The sequence below is a fragment of the Colossoma macropomum genome, unplaced genomic scaffold (genome assembly GCF_904425465.1).
Source record: "Colossoma macropomum unplaced genomic scaffold, Colossoma_macropomum, whole genome shotgun sequence".
NCBI lineage: Eukaryota > Metazoa > Chordata > Actinopteri > Characiformes > Serrasalmidae > Colossoma > Colossoma macropomum.
Genome location: NW_023494807.1, coordinates 27,495,731 through 27,517,890, shown reverse-complemented (window position 1 = coordinate 27,517,890; position 22,160 = coordinate 27,495,731). Strand labels below are relative to the sequence as shown.

At 39.8% G+C, this 22,160-nt stretch overlaps 1 protein-coding gene across 4 annotated transcripts in view; it reads left to right on the top strand.

The window, feature by feature from the left end:
• The window catches only part of tnk2b (tyrosine kinase, non-receptor, 2b), a 125,841-nt gene that overhangs the window by 49,241 nt on the left and 54,440 nt on the right, over nt 1-22,160 (top strand). For 2 of the 4 annotated variants that reach the window (XM_036556204.1, XM_036556203.1), the window contains exon 1: nt 19,534-20,306. The exons of the other annotated variants lie outside the window; for them this stretch is intronic. In XM_036556204.1, coding sequence (XP_036412097.1) covers nt 20,244-20,306 — 63 coding nt within the window. In that variant the 5' untranslated portion in view covers nt 19,534-20,243. Of the gene's footprint in view, nt 1-19,533; nt 20,307-22,160 lie in introns of those variants that run through there. 4 annotated transcript variants of the gene reach the window in all.

Here is a 22,160-nt window from a genome sequence, read left to right as displayed (position 1 = left end):
TTTTTGTTGTGTACAGTCTAGTTTTGCAATATGAAAAAAAAAATCCTTCATATTTTTGCCATGTTTTGTCCTTTTTTGCCATCAAAATAAACAGGGGAAAAGAGTCAGATGTGCAGATTCAGTCCTGTCATTGCAAAATGTAAATCAAATGCAAGTGTAATTTATTTCTCACTAATGTAATTAATATGTAATTATACAATTATAGGTAAATTGAATATATAGTAACAACAATAATAACCATCACAGTTGTGCACACTGAATGGTTTTCTGTCAAACAATGTAGAAGACAAGGCCCTGAGATTTACATGTGAAAGCCTTAAGGAGAGAGAGAGAGAGAGAGAGAGAGAGAGAGAGAGAGAGAGATTTGTTTTTCTTTTCCCTCATGTTCTTCAATAATTCTAGGCAAAATCTTTCTTTGATTATTATTTTATTTTAAAGTAATTGTTACCATTTCATTTTATTGAATAGAATAGAACGAGAGAGAGAGCGAGAGAGAGAGAGAGAGAGAGAGAGAAGGGAAGAGAAGAGAAGAGAGTTGTTTGTACAATACATTTTTTTTCTATTTTCATCCCTATTTCTCTAAATCTCTGTGATGACTGCTTGTTTGTAAATTGTTAAATCTGCATGTTCATTATGATTTAACGAAGCCCTGCTGGTGACATCCCTATAAGTAAAAATAATACATGGCCACACTTTATTAACGCATGGAAACGAGATCCTAATGCATGGCCACGACTTATGTTGTGGGAATGAGATGATCAAGTCGTGGCCACCACTTAGTAAGGTGTGGGAACGAAATCATGCCTCACTAAGTTGTGGCAATGAGAGAGAGAGAGAGAGAGGGAGAGAGAGAGAGGGAGAGATTTGTTTTTCTTTTCCCTCATGTTCTTCAATAATTCTAGGCAAAATCTTTCTTTGATTATTATTTTATTTTAAAGTAATTGTTACCATTTCATTTTATTGAATAGAATAGAACGAGAGAGAGAGAGAGAGAGAGAGAGAGAGAGAGAATGTGCACTACGTGTCGTCCGGCCGTTCCTGAGTGTTCTCTTTAGTGTTCTGTTCACACCTAAGTGGGTAAAACGGCTGGGCGTCTCTGTAGGACTACGGTGATAAATCTGCCATGAATAAATGTCACACAGGTAGCTTAAACACACTAGAGCAGAAATATTTACCTGGGTGAAAGCAACGCTACCTGAACCGGTCAGAATGTTTCAGAAAGGTGCTTGTGGGGTCTGAGCACGGCACAATAAGCTTTTCTGAGTATATAGTGAATATATGCTTTAAAACCGATTACCAACTGCATGTTTGATTAAAAAGAGAGTATAATTAGTCCTGTGTAATTGAATTTATATCAGTGGAATACATGTAATTGGATTCAGAGTTTTTCATAGTAATGAGGCACTGCTTCTGTCTGTGATCAGATGCTAGAAAAAATAAATATCGCGACACATTGTGAATGGTAAACAACTTCCTGAAGTATCATGATGATATTTTTGGCATATTGCCCACCTCTAATCTAAATAGGCATAAATAAATTGTGAGCATGCATGTTTGGCTATTTTTGAATAACAAAAACATTTTCAAATTTTAACCTCCAGTGCTATTATCCAAAAAATAAGCCCACAGCCCTACGTTTTTTAATCTGTTAACTCAATGCTCTAATATCAAAAGCAGTCAGAATGCATATCTGTAATATATATATATGGCTGTGCGTCTCCCTGTTGCTACGCTATGGTGCTAATCGTCGGTGTTAATCATTTTTATATGTACAAAATGCAGAAAGTTCTGTCACTCACCCTTTTAAAAAGTGACCTGCTATTAAATAGCGAGTGTGATGCTGCAAAACAACACATAACACACGTCTCTCTCTTTAAAAACAGCTGAAAATCCAGTCTGAACTCCCTTAAGACAGGTTAAAACATTCATTTACACTGTTAAATCAGACTTTGATTGTTGTAACATTTACACATGTATCAGGCTAAAATAACAGTTCTAAATAATAATCAGTAGTAATAGTAATTATAGTGATGATGATAAGTAGTAGTAAGTACTAAATAATAATAATCAGTAGTAGTAATTATGATGATAATAATAATAATAATAATAATAATAATAATAACCTCTGCTGCATTATGAGAGCAATAAAAAAATGTGTGCAGATGTCCTTTTGGTGTATGCTGCCTTGAGGCAACATTGTGCGGCAATGGGAAGAAATGAGGTGTTCTTTGAAGTGGAGAGACCTGGCTTGTGACAGGCTAAATCAATTCCATTGGCGCACAGTGTTGCTTCTAGGCAACAAACATATTTCTGTAAATTCTCATAACAAAAAACAAATAACACAATGTTAAAAAAGATGTTTGAAAGAGTCCACTAAGAGATAGTATGACCAAGTACATGCTTTTTATTGACTTACTCAACCTCTTCCCTTTATTGTTAAGCCTGTCATTGTCGTTAAATATGTATAATGTTATTGTAAAGTGAGGAAAATGAGTTTGTTGCCTTGAGGCAACATTGTGTAATAGAGGGTTAATAATAAGTAGTAGTAGTAGTAGTAATTATGGTGGTGATGATGATGATGATGATGATGATGATAATAATTAATAATAATAATAATAATAATAATAATAATAATGTGTAATAGTAAGTACTAAATAATAAGTAGTAGTAATTACAGTGATGATTGATGATGATGATGATGATAGTAGTAGTAATTATGATGATGATGATGATGGTGATAGTAATAACAATAAGACATCATCCACTGATATACACTACTATTAAACAGACGGCAGAGTGATGATGTTTACTGATGCTGGAAAGACAGAAGAGTGCAAAGCAGAGCAGATTGGCCTTTGTAATTAAGCCTGATCACAGAGAGAGAGAGATCAGGAATCAAACCTCTCTCACCCTCCCTCCCTCTCTTCATCCGTGCATCCATATGGCCCCTGCATATCTCTCTCTCTCTCTCTCTCTCTCTCTCTCTCTCTCTCTCTCTCTCTCTCTCTCTCTGGATTAAATCCTCCTCATTAAGGATGGCTCCCACCCGCCCCCCACCCCCCTACCCATGACTTCATCCGATTGGTTGGCAACTCTTCTCTGATTGGTCCATTCTGCAGCCATGTCGTCGGGGGCAGCCACTCACCGTATAAGCAGAAACCGGCAGCACAGCACAAGCTGGGGGGGAATAAAGAATAAAAAAGGAGAAAGAAAGCAGAAGAGAGAGAGAACAGGAGAGAGAGAGAGAGAGAGAGAGAGAGAGAGAGAAAGGGAGGGAAAAAAAATGACAACAATAAAAGGGGATTAGCCCACAGCACTGGCCGAGCAGTCAGCGCTGCATTTAGGGAGGGAGGAAAGAAAAGGAATAAACCTCCTACCATCACACGCACAGCTGTTTGGTTTGGAGAGGGAGCGAGAGAGAGAACGAGGGAGGAGAGAAGAGAGGAAGACTGAAAAAAACGACTGGCTGGATATGAAGCACAAGATAAATGTTAGCGTATGAGCAGCGTTTAGCCAGTGCAGACCTACAGCTGATGTTATTCTAATACATGCGCTGCCTTCATTGAATGACTGGCTGGACTTCATTAAGCCATGCGACAGCACAGCCACACCAACATAGAAACACATGGATGGACCGCAAGTGGTTTTGATGGGTGAAGATGAACGCTGACCTTAAACACTGACCACAAACGCTGACCACTGGACTCGCCACAGCTACATATGTGAATGAAAACGCTCAAACGAAGCCTATCTGGACCTAACGACCCTGTTGATTTGAACAGAAAAGCTGAAATCTGAGAACAAAACCCCATCAGGACCTAACAAAGATGCGAATCCTGGTGAATCCTGACCACAGGAATGGTCAGCAGCCGTTTTGAGGTGAATAACAAAGCTAAACCCTGAAGAGAAGCCTTTCTTTTTTTTCTGAAAAGAAAGAAGACAGTGTTGATCTGAGTACCAAAGCTAAATGTTAAAAAGAGGACTGTCTGGACCTAATAAAGATGCAAGGTAACCCTCTACCTGCTCAATTCTGACCATAGGACTGGTCAACAGCTGTGTTTATGTGAAAAAGAAAGCTAAAAGCTCAAGAGAAGTCTTCATGGATCTACTGACCATGCTGCTTTGAACCTAAAAGCTAAAAGCTAGAAGGAGAATCTCCGTCTGGACCCAACATTTGACCTCAACATGGGGGACACTGCAGAGTACCAGCGGCTCCCCAGCGAGTGTGATGAGGACGAGGTGTTGGACGAGGTATTTTATCCACTATCATTTCCAAACCTCCCATATTAGACTATTCATAATATCCAGTTTGTTCGTAATATTAATAATAACTGTGTCAGTGTGTCACTCCTGCTTCTTCTTATATCTGGAGCCCACTTACATCAACCATCATCAGATCAGCTGAAGTCTTTAAAGCTTGCACTTATACTATCATCAATGTCGTGTCAAAAACTTATATTTATTATTTATTTATTTATTGATTTATTATACCGTTTGAGAACACCAGCTGCCCTTTACATTGTGAGGACATTTCATGATGAATGGACCAATAGGAATGGCCTAAAATTGCCTGGAATAAATCTTAAAAGATTTTTTTTCCTTCTGCTGTACTATTTTGAAGAAATGAGATTTTGCTTTAACAACAATTAAATTTTGCTTCAACATCAATTAAAATTGCTATGTAAATAATTAAACACCTCATTAAAAGTAACACAGTGCTTCACTTTTAATCACTAAACATCACCATCAGTATTGTAGGTTGTAAAGGTAAATGAATGTATTTGTGGACACTCCTCCTAATTGTTGAGCCACACCCATTGCTAAAATCAAGCATATATATACACAAACTAGCTTCAACGTTGAGCTCAGTAGTTACCAGTGGTGGATGAGGTACACAAATCATGCACTTGAGTTAAAGTAGAGATACCCAAGGTAAAATATGACTCCAGTAAAAGTAGAAGTTCCTCCCTTTAGACCTCCACTTGAGTAAAGGTACAGAAGTATTTGCCTTCAAATGTACTTAAATATCAAAAGTAAAAGTACTAAAAGATTAATTATGACTCTGATGTCCTGTTACCGTTTTTGTAACAACACTCCTGCTCTATCAACTCATTTTAGGTGAAAATACTCCAGTGTCACTCTTGGTAAACCAGTCTTTTAATAGAATGTCATTAATTAGTGACGCTGATGTCTATTAAAATTATCATAATCACAAAACACTGAAGGCAAACAGTTTCCATCAGGTAGAACTGAGTGGCTCTAAAATAACTTTCTGCAAACAAGCAAAGTTTCAGTTTAAGATTTATTTGCAACTTAGTCACAAGTTTAAGTTTAATAAAAACTTTAAACTCAGGTTCACAAATGAGTTTCCTTTACTAAACTGCATCTGTAGGTCTCTGTTCATAAACATAAACTAGCAAAGGAAATTTACTACAAAATGAAATACTGTTTGTATAAATTTAGATAAAAGACACGTCAGTCACAGCTGCACATGTACACATTTCTGTATTGTGGTCTATTTACATAAAGTTAGGTTAGTTCATCATTTAGGGTTTAAAATGTAAAAATTTTACGTTGCTGCACTGACGTTGAACCGTATGCTTGCACTGGGTCGGTATGTCCAACAGGTCAAAATAAGCTCAAAACTAAGTGCCCGCTGTGCCCTGATTGGTGCGCTTCCTTCACGCTTCTTTCGTTTTGACATTGTTTTTATACACACAAAAGTCAAAAGGATGGGCAACCATCAGAAACCAGAAAGCACAAAAAAGCGAGAAAACTTGACTTTTTGGCTAACTAAGCTGGAAATTCTGAACACTATACGCTGTGATTTTACTCACAGCTCTAATCATCGGCCTGGTTTAAACTCCGAGCATGAAGCTAAACACTCACAGCTCCAGCTCAGTGAGTGCTGCTGCCCAAACGGCTAAACTGAGGCTGCTGTTGTGTCGGTTAGCCAGAAACCGTCGTTTAAAAAGCTGCATATTTGTTTTCTCAGGAAAATATTAATAAACAGTGGCTGTAGATAATTAGGTCTGTTCAGTTTAACCTGTACACATTTCTCTCTTCTATGCTGGATATTTTTTTCCATTGACAAAGTCAGAGCGGGTTCACTGATTGGTTCTAAACATGTTATTGTCGTGTTAAAGTGACGTACGCATTAGTTAGTTGTTACTAGTTAAGACACAACATACGGATTTGCAGTGCAAACAAATTTAGTAAAAGGATAGTTTGAAACTAACTAGTGTTACTAAGACATAGTAAAGAACTTAAGTATAAACCTACGCAAAACTGGTGCAGTTCAGGTTCTGTTTTGTCTCTTCCAGCTTATTAAATCTCAAGAATACTAAATAGTGTGATACATATCATGTATCGTGAAAATGTATTTAGGTATCTGACATAATATTTTTGCTGTAAAACACACCGCCACTGGACTCTGGACATAGTGAATCGCACTTGACTATCTGGCAGTCAGACAGATGAATCTGGGTTTGGTGGCTGCCTGGAGAACATTACTTACCAGAGTGTATAGTGCCAACAGCAAAGTTTGGTAGAGGAGGAATAATGGTCTGGGGCTGTTTTTCAGGGTTTGGGTTACGCCTCTTAGTTGGGCTTCTAATGCTGTTTTTCCGCCAATCTAACTGTGTCTTTTTGTCACTGCACATGTAAGGAAATTTAATCCGTTCTGTCATTGCAGCCCTTGGTGGTGTGATTATCATGGAATATCATATTGTGATGTTGATAAAAATGTGATTTATTGTGCAGCCCTAGAATCAGAATTGGCAGAGAAAAAATGGGATTGATGGTTTCCTTTTGAAAAACATACGAGTAAAATGATACATACAGGTGTGTGTGTGTGTGTGTGTGTGTGTGTGTGTGTGTGTGTGTGTGTGTGGTTAAAAGGACTCCACAGCTCGCTTTCAGTGAGGCTCTGTCTGAATGCAGGAGAGTCATTTGTGATGGTGCTGTTCATGAATCTTATCTACACTCTCTGTCCTGCTCTCTCTCTCTCTCTCGCTCTCTCTTTCTCTCTCTCTCTCTCTCTCTCTCTCACTCTCTCACTCTCTCTCTCTCTCTCTCTCTCTCTCTCTCTCTCTCTCTCTCTCTCTCTCACTGAGGGTTTTGCTGGGTGGAAAGGCAGCTTTAGTTTGCCTGTGTAAGTCCAGTCATCTGTCTTGAGATTTATGCCTGCTATCTCTCTATAATAGACACGATATGGACAATACACTACATTGCAATTGTTTTGCTACGTATTTTACTCAGGGCTCAAAAATCGGCTTGTGAGATTGTGTTCAATATACCATCTTCTGATCGCCCTTTCAGGCCCCAGTATTATGACCGCAGTATTATGGGGGACACATGGTGGCAAGCAAGGAAGAGGAGACCATAAAATAAATATTTTGTGACTCCTCTCTCCCTCTGAGTCCTCTTAGCTGAGATTCACTGAACCTTTCTCCAGTAACCTGTTTCAGCACAGTAAGTAATGTGGTAACTTCACAGAGAAGCTGCTCAATCCAGAGAAAATAAACAGAAGCTGCTCAGACGTGCTAAGTTGCTAAGCTAACTTAAAATCCCATATTTACAGCCTACAGTTGTATGCAAAAGTTTGAACATCTCAATTTTGTCAATCTCAGCATTATTATAACGGTAAAGCAGCCTGTAGTAGGGCTGAATAATCGTTTTATATTGAAATTACAATTTGGAAGAGTTTTTAAATCGCAAAAGCTGCAAGTTTAATCATATCTGACATTTGACTTTATTATTCTAACGTTAAGAATTCTATTATTCTTTATTATTCTAAGTCTACGTTCACACAGCAGGTAAAAGTCTCACCAAGTCTCACCAAGTCTCACCAAGTCTCACCATTTCTCACCAAATCTGATTTTTTTGTTTGGCTGTTCACAGTATAATTTAAATGCGATCTGTATGCGACATCAGTCTGAACAGATCAGCTCTTGAACTGACCTGCATGCGCAAAAGAACAATGCTTCATGTTGCTTTACGTGGCTCATCCAGAGGTAAACAATCATGATTCCAATGAACGCCAGCCTGTTCAGTTTCATCTTCGTCAGCATCGCAGCAGCGAACATGAACCTTTATTGACTGACAGCTGGGCTCATCACTAAGAATGTGTTCGATCTCGCAGTAAAAAGGGTTTGGTCACTTCTTTGGTTCGAGTCCTCGGATTCTTTAAACATTGCTTTCAGACTTATATCAGCCTAAATATTTCTCAGCAGCGCAAAATTATGACGAATGTGGAGTTAGATTGATGTAAAAGTCACAAATTCTGATCTGGCTGTTCAGACTGAGTTGCGTTGCTGCATATCATACCACATATGAAAGCGTCTCAAATCGCCATAAAAAATGTCAGATTGTGTGTTTTAGCTGTTCACACTGACACACAGATACACATCTGTGTTACATATGAAGAAAAGCTGGAACATAGCAAGTTTCTGAGTGGAAACACAGACGTGTCTATTTTCTCCAGATTTAGCAGCTTTACTTGTCCTGAAGCGAGTAACTGGAGAAAGGTGGCGTGAATCTGAGAGGCTCCTCAGTCTGTCTATAATAGGCAGTGTTTGTGTCGATTTTCTTCAGTGTGCACTGAAAACACCCTCAGAGATTTTATCAGGTATAGAAATGATCATTAGACAGGTTTGTTCTCTAATTCAGGGACTGCAGTGTCCTTCAGTGTGGTTTAATGTATGTGGCTGTACTGCTGTGTACCGTGTGTGTGTGTGTGTGTGTGTGTGTGTGTGTGTGTGAATGCAGTGCTCTGTTTTCTCACAGTAAGCAGTTCTAGCTCAAGCTGCCCTGTGAGACTGCTGGAGTCTGATGATATTTCAGTACTGCAGTAACTAACCTCACCTTACACTTACACACAGTTAAGACTTTGCAATGTTATGTATTGCAATACAGGGTGATTCAGAAAGATTCATCCGATTTCAAAATGATTTATTCCACTTGTAAATCATTACAGATCAATGCAGTGAACTGTAAATGGTTTAAATGAGCATAAAGTTTATATGTAATTTTACTAGTGCTCATTATGAACCTCCTCCAGCTGTACGGACAACATCGACGCCATAGTCAGATTCATCCCGTACTCGATTGAGCATGTCAGTGTCACTGTACTCACGACTCTTTCAGTGTGATTTCGGAGATCATCCAGTGTTGTTGGGAGTGGCACATAAACAGAATCCTTAACGTACCCCCACAAAAAAAGTCACACGGTGTGGATCTGGTGATGCTGGTGACCTTTTTCTTAGAACTGTTGGTGCCAACGACGGATGCTCTGAGCTGTTGGAGGTTCACTGTCATACTGACAGTCAGAAACTCTATGACCTCCTCTTTCAATTGGTATGTGATTGGTTCCTAGGCGCCTCACGGTTGTAAAAATATGGCGCTTTGAAATCGGATGAATCTTTTTGAATCACCCTGTATTTTCTGAGGTTTTGTACGTTGGAGCCAGAGCTGAGTAGAGTTGCCAGAAACTGAATTTATGAATAAAAATTATTGTTACTTCAAAATAAAAACCAGTAGAATTAAAAGCAATCATTCAGTTTATTACTCCAGTGAAAGTAAGAAAGTTATCTAGTAAAAAGGCGAGTACAGAGTTGTTTTATTGGATCTCAATTAACAATCAAAATAGAACTGCAAAATCACAGATCTATTTAGGCTTATTTAATAACTAATTTAATAACGTACCTAATAATCTTGCCTGTGTTACATTCGAGAAAGAGGGAAAATGCATTTGTGAGCTTTGCGCTCCATAGATGATGGCGATTTTCGCTTTCTAGACTAACTAGACTGTGCTAATTGAGTGTATGTCTTCGGTTTGTTGGGATGAACCCTGTGTTGAAGAACAAAGTGTAAAATGTGGCTACGATGTTGAGAAATAGACTCATAACAAAGACAAGCCCACTCGAGGTAGAGAAAGCATTGGCAAGCAAATTCCTGCCACTGTTAGCTGTTAACTTGAATGCTAGAAGAGCATTCAAGCATGCTGAAGATCCACATTTTTAGATTGACAGAGAAGGTAGTCTGTAGATTCTGTTTTGATTCAGTATTATTATTATTATTATTATTATTATTATTATTAATGTCATTCTACGGTGTAATGGTCAGTGCTTTAAATCCAGACATTTGCTCTGATTCCCTCTGCTGATCTGTAAAAACTGATCTGACAAAAAAAATACCAAAAATTTTTATGTTAAACAGGATATAGACACAAAAACACACACCAGCTACTCATCCAAGGCCATGAATTCCATTATTCAGTTATAGTTTGTGCTGTCTCTGCCGTTTCTGATTCTTCTTGTCATTTCAGAAATTGTGCACGCGGAAACTTTCCATTCGGCTTCTGTTGTTTTGCTGTATTCTGAGTGTCAAGCTGGATGTTTTCAGTTGAATCAGATGTGTAGTGGAGAAGTTCCTGGGTGTTCTACCTCCTCTTGGTACTTGATACATGAAGCAGAATGGCATGGTGTGATATTTTCAGTGTTTTCGCTGTTGATCTGCTGCTGCTCAGACTGTTTGAACATGTCTGTGTCGACCAGCACAGAGAAGTGAAGAAAATTATTTGTAAAGTATTTGATTTTTCAAAGTTTGTTGTAGCCCTTTTTAATCTTTTGGGGGGTTTTTTTGCAGCCTTTTGGTTTTTTCAGCTGATTATTATTATTATTATTATTATTATTATTATTATATCCCTTTCTTACTCCTTCCTGCTCCACACAGTTTGAGTCTCTTGGAGGGATAATCAGAATGGCTGGGTGAGTGTTAATCCTGCCCCCCAGGCTGTACAGTTTAATTGTAAAAGGGGGCATATGGAGCTGCTCTGGGTGTTCATCCTCTAAAAGCTCAGAGCTGCAGTGAAAGGACTCTAATCCCCTCCTGCCACCGCCCCCCGCACTCACTCAGAGAGCACGGCTCTGATTGATTGAAGGGGATAAAGCCCCTTGAATGATGTTGATTAAGGGGTTTATATCCAACAACAGCATCAACATCAACAACCATAATAAAGGCCTCCGAGTGGAAGTCGTAATTACAGTGCTCAGACTGTCTGAAGCTGCTGCTGCTGTTCAGTTTGTTTTGGGCTGTTAGTCTTAAATGAAAGCGACTGTTCAGGAGCAGCAGACAGTCGTTCAGCTCTTGTTTGGAGATTGAGAGTAGAGATGCTTTCAATTTTTGGACTTTTTTTCAAGCAAGAGAATAAAAATGTCAAATATTTAAAAGATTATGATGTTTACATTTTTAACATTGAATAGATCTACAAGAAAACGTCACAATATAACACAAAATCAGTTTGATAGTAATGAGAATTGTGGTTCATAGACGCTGTTTCGTTTGGTCTCCTATATACACCGATCAGGCAAAACATTATGACCACCTCCTTGTTTCTATGCTCATTGTCCATTTTATCAGCTCCACTTACTCTATAGGTGCACTTTGTAGTTCTACAGTTACAGACTGTAGTCCATCTGTTTCTCTGCATACTTTGTTAGCCCCCTTTTACCCTGTTCTTCAGTGGTCAGGACCCCCATGGACCCTGACAGAGAAGGTACTATTTGAGTGGTGGATCATTCTCCGCACTGCCGTGACACTGACGTGGTGGTGGTGGTGTGTTAGTGTGTGTTGCGCTGGGCTGAGTGGATCAGACACAGCAGTGCTGCTGGAGTTTTTAAACACCTCAGTGTCACTGCTGGACTGAGAATAGTCCACCAACCAAAATATCCAGCTAACAGTGTCCTGTGGGCAGCGTCCTGTGACCACTGATGAAGGACTTGAGGATGATTAGCTCATACTGTACAGCAGCAGATGAGCTATCGTCTCTGGCTTTACATCTACAGGGTGGACCAACAACGCAGGTGCGTCTGATAGAGTGGACAGTGAGTGGACACAGTGTTTAAAAACTCCAGCGGCACTGCTGTGTCTGATCCATTCGTAAATGTCATATTTTGACTGTATACAGAACATACAGTCAAAATATGTCATTTTAATGTTCATGGGAATTAACCTCTTATTCTCCAGGGTATATTTTGGTTTGTCCATCTGAATTTACATGACCAAATCATGAGGCAAATTATTCAGTAACTGCATGAAATAAATGCAAATTTTTATTTTATTTTATTTATTTATTTTTTGTAAAAGTTCCCCTCAAATTAACAGAAAATGTGTTTTATGATCATATACATATTACTATATGCTTACAATTTACTGCTGAAAGCCAAAAATCTTAGATGCTCTTTGTATTATTTTATAAAAATAATTTTTACAGAGCAGATCACTGAAGAGACGCCATCTGTTTATAGTTTATAGCCCAGATTTGTGGAAAAATGGGTCGACTTTCAGTAGACAAAAAAAGTTCAGCTTCTTTTATTATAAGGGTTTAAAATGACATCACCCATCTATTTTACTGGAAAGAAGACAGTTACAGCTCTCACAAGACACCCCACCTTTTGAATGTAGCTTATAAAATATGAATGTTATGAAGAATATGACAAAGTGAATTTTGGAACCACTGGTGGTCTCGAGTTTAAGAGGTTAAAGTGGTTTTAAAGATGTAGTTTACTTTGCTCTCCTGCACTGCAGATACATTCAAACAGTAAACTTGATTTTTCACTGATAGAAAAAATGCATTTAAAAAAAATCAGCTTTTACTTTTTGAACCATTGTTTGATGAAATTAGGTTTCAGTTTCAACCAAGAGTTTCACACTCTGCCTATTTCTCTTCTAAAATTAAACAGCTTACAGCAAAGTGTCGAAATATAATACTCACATACTCTCTCTATCTCCCTTTCTTTGTCCTCTCTCTCTGTCTCCTCTCTCTCTCTCTCTCTCTCTCTCTCTCTCTCTCTCTCTCTCTCTCTCTCTCTCTCTCTCTCTCAATTCAATTCAATTCAATTCGAGTAAATTTATTGGCATGAAATGTAAGGAACAATTGTTGCCAAAGCAATTAGTAGAATATTATAGAAAAATATGAAGATAATGTTAAAGAAGAAATTAATGCTCCCTCTCTCTCTCCCTCTCTCTCCCTCTCTCCCCCTCTCTCATTCTCTCCCTCTCTCTCTCTCTCTCTCTCTCTCTCTCTCTCTCTCTCTCCCTCTCTGTCTCTCTCTCTCTCTCTCTCTCTCTCTGTTGATTTGCATGTCTGCTGTGTCTCTGCCTTACATGAGCTTTTTCAGTAATGTCTGTCTGTGGTGGGCGATGGCACAACTGCCTCTCCACTTTGCTCCGCTTTACATAATGCAAATCAGACCCACACAGTCTGTCTATCTTTGGGTGTGTCTACCTGTATGTGCTTTCTTTGGGGAGATAGGGCTGGGCGGGTGTAGGCTAAGCCTCCACAGTGATCTGTTAGGTCCCCAATACACAGGTGAACCACTCGCACCATGTATTTAAAACAGTGTTGGACACACTTATGCTATTGTGCCACAATACAAATGAGCAAAAGTTCAGGCTTCAGGTACAGCCAGAAGTTTTGCATATGTTTTTGTGAAGGTTTGTGTAGCTGGAACCCTGTCTTTGTTTGCAAGACAGACCCCTGGAGGCCCCCTGGAGTACGCCTGCTCTGCACACGTTAGTGTTCTGCTTGAACACACCTGATTCAACTCAGCTCTGTTAAGCCGTTCCTGAGCTGAAGTGGATGTTTTGCAGCAGGAAAACACTAAAATACAAGTCGTCCTGCTAAAATGAACAGCTTTAATGACCAAACTATAGGAACGAGATTGGGATCCTGTGTGCTGTGTGGTCTGCATCTTTTTCTTTTTTCAATATTAGCATTTTTTCAGCCGCACAGTACGGACAGGGATGTTAAACGCTACGGATGTGTTTGTGACATGGATGCTCGGAATATCTGCAGAGAGGAAAATCAATTAATGGTCTCTTGCTGGCTCTGAAATTCATAACCTGGTCAGTCACTGTGTGTTTGCTGCCCTCCGCTGGCAGACAGTGTTATTGCGTCTTTGGGAGTTGGTCAGCCGTGGGACCAAAACAGTGGGCAGAAGACTGCTTGCAGGTTGTATCTGTTGCAGTAGGCCTGTCTGTATGGAAGACATGCCAAGCTTCATGTTGTCACTGTTATATCAAAACTCCTTTTATTTATTTATTTATTTATTTTTTATTGGTTGAAATCGCCCCACGACCCAGAAGGATAAGCAGCATAGAAGGTGTGTGTGCGTGTGTGTGTTTGAAATCGACAGCTGTCCTTTACATTTCATGACGAATGGGCCAAAATTCCTCTTAAAATCTTAAGAGGCCCTTGTTAGGTGCATTAAAAGGCACATGTAATGGAAAAAGTTGGATGTAGTGTGTAATCTTTGTTAACATTTTAGAACATACCATTCACTTCCCAGTCAATACAGCCCATTTTGAATTCAATATTTTGTGATTTCATGAATACCAGCTCATTTACATACATCAGGGGTCTCAAACTCAAACACTAAAAGGGCCATATTAAAAAAATCTCCTGTGTTTTTATTTCATTTTACCTAACATTTTGCCCTGACCCCAACTGGCCATTGTTTGTTCTAAATATGCCAAACCTACAACAGCAACAAATAGGCACTGAGAACTTAAATGATTCAAAAATAATTTTAAATAAAAACAAATTGTTTGTATAAAGTACACTATGTTAGCTGCAGAAAAATGTTAAACCTCTTTAAATATGCCCAATGTACAGTAGGGTTTTTAAAACTGGCATCTTTTGTTTTTGTTTATTCTGGTGCTGTCCCATAGATCCTGGTTGGGCAGTGCATGCATCATGGTGCAATGGGCTAATATTAATAGAAATTTTAAATAATTTTGCAGGCTGAATAGGATTGTGCCATGGGCCTGATTTGGCCTGCGGGCTTTGTGTTTGACATATGGGACATACATTTTCCTATTCAGCCTACAGCAGTTTAGCTCCGCCCATTCACACTGAGGTTATAAGGAGTGTTTCAGCCCAGACTGCTTTATGAATGAGGCACAGTACATGAGAGCACAAGGCTGGGGTCTCAAACTCAGATTATCTGGGGGCCATTAGCCAAGTGTTTTTTCCAAGGGGGCCAATTGACGCAGAATATATATGTGTGTGTGTGTGTGTGTGTGTGTATATATATATATATGTGTGTGTATGTATGTGTGTGTGTGTGTGTGTGTGTGTGTGTGTGTATGTATGTATGTAATATACACTCCAAGTGTGACTTTTAATCACATATGCACTCATTTAAGTGTGTCTTAGCCAATGTTTATTAGAAATTATTCTCACCACTACTAGTACTTAGTGTTTAAAAAATAACAAGTGTAATAATAAGTGTTAAAGTAAATCATTACTTTTAACATTTATCAGTAGAACTATATGGGACTCTTATTGTGACAGCATCTTTGCTACTGCAGAATGCAGGTTACTGTGACTGAGGGGTTGTCAGAAAGGAAAAAAGGTGATCTCAGTGGATTTCTTTGATTATTCTGTGTAAAGTTCCTAAGTTAGTCTGACTTTGAACCAGTTCAATAGAATGATCCGTATATGAGGTCTTCTTGCGACAGTGATGATCCAGTAGGGTTGGACCACCCTGTGCTCTCAGTGTGAGCTGAGTAGCTGATGGAGGTGCTACATGTGGAGGTGTGGTGAGAACTTGGCACATCCTGCTCACATGCACAGCGCTGACCACAGGGCTGGCCTGGCCAGGCCTAACAGGACGCAAGTCGCAAGAAACCGTCAAATAGCGGGGGCACCTGCTTCCTGACCTGACCGAGAGGAGTTCAGGGTGCAGCAATTCAGAAGATTTTAGATTTAAAAGGAATGCTGCACTTTCAGACTTGAAGCTCTGTCTGTGTCATACAGTCAGTTACAGTGGACTGTAACTTCAGTTCATTTCTCTTTAAGAACAAAAGACCCTTTTACTCAAAGGATATTTATAATAAAAACTAAAATAGGCAGTTGCTTCATATATATATATATATATATATATATATATATATATATATGTGTGTGTATGTATATATATATGTGTGTGTGTATGTATGTATATATTTATATATTAGCACGGGAAGGGTGTTCTTAGGCATGACGCAGCTTATTGCTATTATATATAAAAAAAAAACATATAATAATCACAAAATAATTTAGGTTCTTATTAATAATAATCAACATAAACAAGTAATGTAGTTCCTTTAGGGTGTGGTATCACTGTCGGGCAACCATGGACTGAATGAGGAGAGCGTTTGACCCTTCGCTGTATATTGCAGTGATTTCATGCTTTTTTAAAAGTCTTTTTGTCCCATAACAGTGAACACATAATAACGCAGCACTGTTTACTGCAAAAACTTTTGGTTTATAAGTAATGTTTGGTCACCAAATTACCACCGCGAGTCTTATTTAGCCCTAAACCATTGGCACCCTCTTCTCATGCTGGGGCTGAATCTCAAATGGCTCCCTGCTCCCTACATAGTGCCCTACGTAGGAATTTATACTGGATCCAGTGGCCCAACAGAGCAAACTATTGCTAATAAATAGTCATTTGGGACTCCACACTCGATACATGATGCACTATTTGGCTGTAGAGGCTAGAATTTCTGAACTTTCATAGCTAGCATACTGTTTAGGGAGTACAGAGCTGTTTGGGATTCAGCCTGGGTTTGATGTGACTTCTGACTGGAGCACGGACATTTGAAGTGTGTAATCCATTCAAGTTACATTGTTTAGACTTTTATACTGCCGCTTCACAGTTAATCATCCCGTAAGTGCTTTAATTCAAGTGTGTGACTTTAATGATGGTGTTGTTTAGGCTGTTTGCTATCTTTTAGCCTGTTAGCTAGCTGACCAGCCTAGTTCTGTTTAAGAACATAAGTTGCCCCTCAGTTTAAACACAAAATGGGTTCTTACTTTATCAATATACCCAGTCGGTCCATGTGAGCAGCATGAGAGTCAAAGATTATTCCATTAACAGCACAAGGGTTTTTTTTTTTGTGCCGTGGTGCAGTGATGGTCAAGGTGGTCATAGGTGTGCATATATCATGGATTTTAGTATGGCTTTGAGTGCTGCTCAGCCAATCAGATTTTAGGACCGGATATATATAAATATATTTTTTTTTGGTGCACCATTAGAAAACTACAGCTGGACTTTATATTATGTGGTGAATGAATCAATAGAAATGTTCTAACATTAATAAAATTACATTAAAGTACATTTTTTGTTTCTAACATAACATTATCACCTAAAATAAGCCTTTGCTTTTAAATAACGCCAGACTTTCGCTAAGTGTCCGGAACATTTGTATAGTGTTAGCTGCGCTGGACATTCTTTGTGTCAGGACGGTAATTGGAGACAGAATGTTTGACACTCAGCGTCCAGCTTTACTGCTGCTGTCCCTTTCTCAGCCTCACTGCTTTCACTCCGACTCAGGGAAGAAAAACACAACTCCACCAGCATCGTACGTTTTGTTTATCGCTTAAAAATACCGCACATCTGGTTTAGTCTTGTCTGGAAGGAGCTGGGGACGCAAATAAAAACCCAAACGGTTCCTCCAGCGTGGGGTGACGCAGAAGAGACGTCCAGAGAAAGTCTGGAGGAGAGTTTGTTTACAAGTGGCCGGGAACATTTTTGGAAAGGTTGAGGAAGGAAGCCAAAATTGGGACCCAAATAAAGGAGAAAAATTGAGCCATGTGGGATCAGAGGGAGAGAGGGAGAGGGAGAGGGAGAGGGAGAGGGAGAGGGAGAGGGAGAGGGAGGGGGAGGGCGGTGGGAGGGGTAGAGGGGACTGAGTTGTTAAGAGGCAAACATGCAGGGGGGCGTGCAAGGGCAGCCCACAGGAAATGATCTCTCCATCCTGCTGTTAAATCTGACCGCCTGGCTCACCATCAAATGCTCCTCCATCCGAATACCATAGAGGCTCTGTCCCAGAGAGAAAGAGAGGGAGTCACCAGTGCCTGTCAGCAATTTACAGACATGGGGGGGGGGAGAAAGAGAAGGAGGGGAAAAAGGAAAAGAGAAGGAGGAGGAAGGAAAGAGTAAAAGATTGAGGAAAAAGAGAGAGAGCTGGCACTTTCCCTGCAGTTTACAGACAGAAAGAGAGAGAGAAAAGAAGGAAGAAAGGAATGAGAGGGAGAGACAGGGAGCAAAATGATAGCGATAGAGAGATAAGAGGGAGAGAGAGAGTGGGCGAATTGCCCAGCGTCTGTCTGCGCTTTACACAGACGGGTGGGTTCAGAGAGGCATCAACTTACTATTGAATACATAAATAATACATAAATGACTAATCATGTAAATAAATGATGATCTATTGTGATATTTATTGTTTTTTCCTTCCTTGTGTTTGTTTATTATTTATTTATTTAGCTTTGGCAGTTATGTAACAGTAACCTTTATTCCAATAAAGCACTGCAGAACTAGAGAGAGAGAGAGGGCTAAAAATGAAGGAGAAAGAAAGAGAGGGGAAGGAAGACAAAGAAAGACAGGAAGTGGGAGAATGAAAAAGAGAGAGAAAATAGGAAGGGAGAGAGAGAAAATTGGGAATTAGGAGGAAAGGAGGAGAGGAAAAGGGAGGGAGAAAAAGAGGGACAGCGAGAGTGAGGGAAATAGAGGGAGAGAGAAAGTGTTGAGAACGAGGGAGAAAAGAGAGGGAGAAGGTTGGGAGAGAGAGAGAGAGGGATAGAAAAAGGGATAGAGAGAGACTGTTAGGAATGAGTGAGAAAGAGTGGGAAAAGATTAAGCGAGAGAGGGGAAAAGAGGAAGAGTGAGAAAAAGGGAAGGAAGAGAGAGGGGATTGAAGGATAGAGAGAAAGTTAGACAGTGAGTCAAAACATGAACGTTATCTAACAAGAAAAGTCTCTAATAATCTGCTAAGTAATTAAGCTGGCTTGAAAAAGCCAACTTACTGTTCTTTATAATCTTCTTCTTCTTCTTCTTATTATTATTATTATTATTGTTATTATTATTATTATTATTATTATTATTATGTGGCAGTAAATTTAAGGAGGCACTGCATTTAAAGTAGCACTGAATTTAAGATGGTAGTGAATTTAAATAGCACTGAATTTAAGATGGTAGTGAATTTAAAGTATCAGTAAATTTAAGGTGGTAGTGAATTTGAGGTGGCACTGAATTTAAGGTGGAACTGCATTTAAGGTGGCTTTGTCTTTTAGGAACTCTGAATTAAAGGTGGAAGTGAATTTAAGGTGGAACTGCATTTAAGGTAGCAAGCAAGCAATACATTACCATCCACTTTGGATTCTGTAGCAACAGCCTAGCAACATTTTAGCAACACTTCAACAACCGTCAACAGTCCATATTAACGTACGTTTGTAACGTAATTAGCTGGCTTTTCCAAGCCAACTTAAAGTTCGTTCACAAAGTTTTCCCTCTCTAGTTTATTTTCTGTTCTTCATTTTTGTTCTTCTGCTTGTCTTTATTCTTAATCGGGTTGTGATGTAACATTGACTTTCACTCATTAATGTCTGTGAAGAGAGAGAGAGAGAGAGAGAGAGAGAGAGAGAGAGAGAGAGAGAGTGCTAGACACCTCCTCCTTACAGAGAGAACAACACGTCCCCCTGCCACAAACATGCACACTGGACCGGACACAGTGAGGCGGATCTAAACTCTCTCAGTCTGAGAGAAGACGCACTAATCCCAGCGTTTTGAGACAGACGCTGTGACTCTCCCTCCCTCCCTCTCCCTCTCTCTCTCTCTCTGTCTCTCTGGAGCGAGGGCAGCGGGTTGAAAAGAAGCGGCTATTAATAGCCCAGTGGCGGACGGAGGGATGAACGACAAAAGGAAGGCGAGAATGAAGTGAAAAAACTCTTTCTGAAAACTCTCCGTCCACCTTAAACCTCATTGAAACCCTGCCTGGACGCCAGCAATGGACTTTTTTCACCCTCTAGTCTGGACGCCAAGCTCAGACTAGAAAAGATTGCTCTGTTTTTGGACGTCCCACTTCGGCTGCCAGGTCTTTCCCCTTTGGCACAACTCCCTCTGGTGCTTTCTCGGTTTTCTTTTCATCCCGCTCTCTTTTTTTTGTCCTCCCCCACTTTATTGCACTCTTGCTACCATATTAGTGCCGAGACTGAGCTGTAGGAACTTTTACTGGATTTTCTCCGCGATGGAATGTCGTCTATTGGCTGCAGAAATTGAGGAGACCTCTCTTGTCCTGGGTGTTGAGTGTTGTCTGGCTCCACCAGCTCCGCTTTTGGACCACCAGTGGGAAAGATTGGGACATTTAAACCCGTTTCGGCCTCTCTAGAGCTTCACAAGCGCAGAAACCTCAGGATGAGACGCTTTAACAAGCTCAAAAAGACGTTCCCTTTCCTCGCACACTTCCATGTGTACAGAGTAAGTGTTTTTCTGGGCTGTGAAAGGTTTGCACATGCTGGCTCTTCACACATGCAGAGTTTCAGCAGAACATGTGGATGTACAGGCTGACCCTTCAGCAGTACATCAAACCATTTTGTATAAGTGCGGCCAAAGGAAAACTTATATCTCCAATCTTTGTTGTTTACGTATTTTTGACACTATATGAAAACGTAGGCTGTTCTTTACACTGTGGGAATGTTTCATGACAAATGGGCCAAAAAAACGGGCCAAAAATGTTTATTATCTGAAAGTATATCTACATATCGCTGCTGTCGGAACAAAACCTCGCATCTCTATTTTTATCGTTTTTCAGTTTTTGACATAATCTGAAAATGCCTGTTGCTCTTTACATTGTGTGTACATTTCATGATGATTAGACCAAAAGAAACGGCCCAAAATTACTCAGAAAAAAGTCTGGTTCCATTGACTTATATTAAAAGTAGTGTATGTTTTTTCTTTCTCCTGTAAAGTTGCCATTCTGGAGATAGAAGCTTTGGTTCCGACAGCAGCGATATGTTATGCAACAACATTGACGTTCTCCAGGCAGGTGTTTCTTTTCATCCTCATTACTGTACATTGTTCATGCCCGCAGTGTAACGCCTTGTTAAGTTTTATTAACACGGCTTAGTTGTAATTAATTTTGTCTCACTTGGCAAATAAAGGTGCCAGAAGGGTTCTTTGAGCATCCCTGACATAGAAGAACCATGATTGGTTGCACTTTTGGTGAAGAACCTTTTAATGGATGCTTCTTTGGATGCATAAATGATGTTTGAGTGTGAAGAATCTCTTTTAGGTTCAGGGGTTCCTCATGCTCTTAGGAAGTGTCTCCTTTAGAGTCTTGGTTCCCCTTAGTGGTTCCTCATGCTCTTAGGGAGTTTGTCCTTTTAGAGTGTTGGTTCCTCTCAGTGGTTCTTCATGCTCTCAGGGAGTTTCTCCTTTAGAGTCTTGGTTCCCCTCAGGTGTTCCTCATGCTCTTAGGGAGTTTCTCCTTTAGAGTCTTGGTTCCCCTCAGGTGTTCCTCATGCTCTTAGGGTGTTTCTCCTTTTGAATCTTTGTTTATGGATCCTCTACTTATTGTTAAGGTTCTATATCAAAGTTTTTCCTCCTAGAACTATACGTCTACTTGTCCTACTTATTAGCTAACTACACTGTCCATCACTCCACTATTGGTTCCTTGAAGAACCATGTTTGAAGGACGTTTTTGAGTGTGCAGAACCTTTTAAAGTCTTAAAGAACCTTCACATGATATAAATGTTCTGTACCTTTCTAGAACATTTACAAAACTAGTTCTCTAAAGAATCCTCCATTGAAAGAGTTCGTTAGCAAATCAAAATTGGTTCTTCTATGGCATTACACAAAGAACCCTTGAATGACTGCAGCCCATAAGAGAATGGGTTCCCCCTTTTGAATCCTAGTCCCTCAGTAGTTATTTTCTCATGTTCTTGTGGCATTTCTCATTAAGATTCTTGGTTCCTCTTAATGGTTCTTCCTCATGCTCTTAGGGAGTGTCTCCTTTTGCGTCTTGGTTCCCCTCAGTGGTTCCTCATGCTCTTAGGGAGTTTCTTCTTTAGAGTTATGGTTCCCCTCAGTGGTTCTTCATGCTCTTGGGGAGTTTTTCCTTTAGAGTCTTGATTCCTCTCAGTGGTTCCTTGTCATGCTCTTAGGGAGTTTCTCCTTTTGGGTCTCGATTCCCCTCAGTGGTTCCTCATGCTCTTAGTGCGTTTCTTTTGAGTTTTGTTCCCATCAGTGGTTCTTCATGCGCTTAGGGAGTTTTCTCCTTTAGAGTCTTGGTTCCCCTCAGTAGTTGCTTGTCATGCTCTTAGAGTTTCTTCT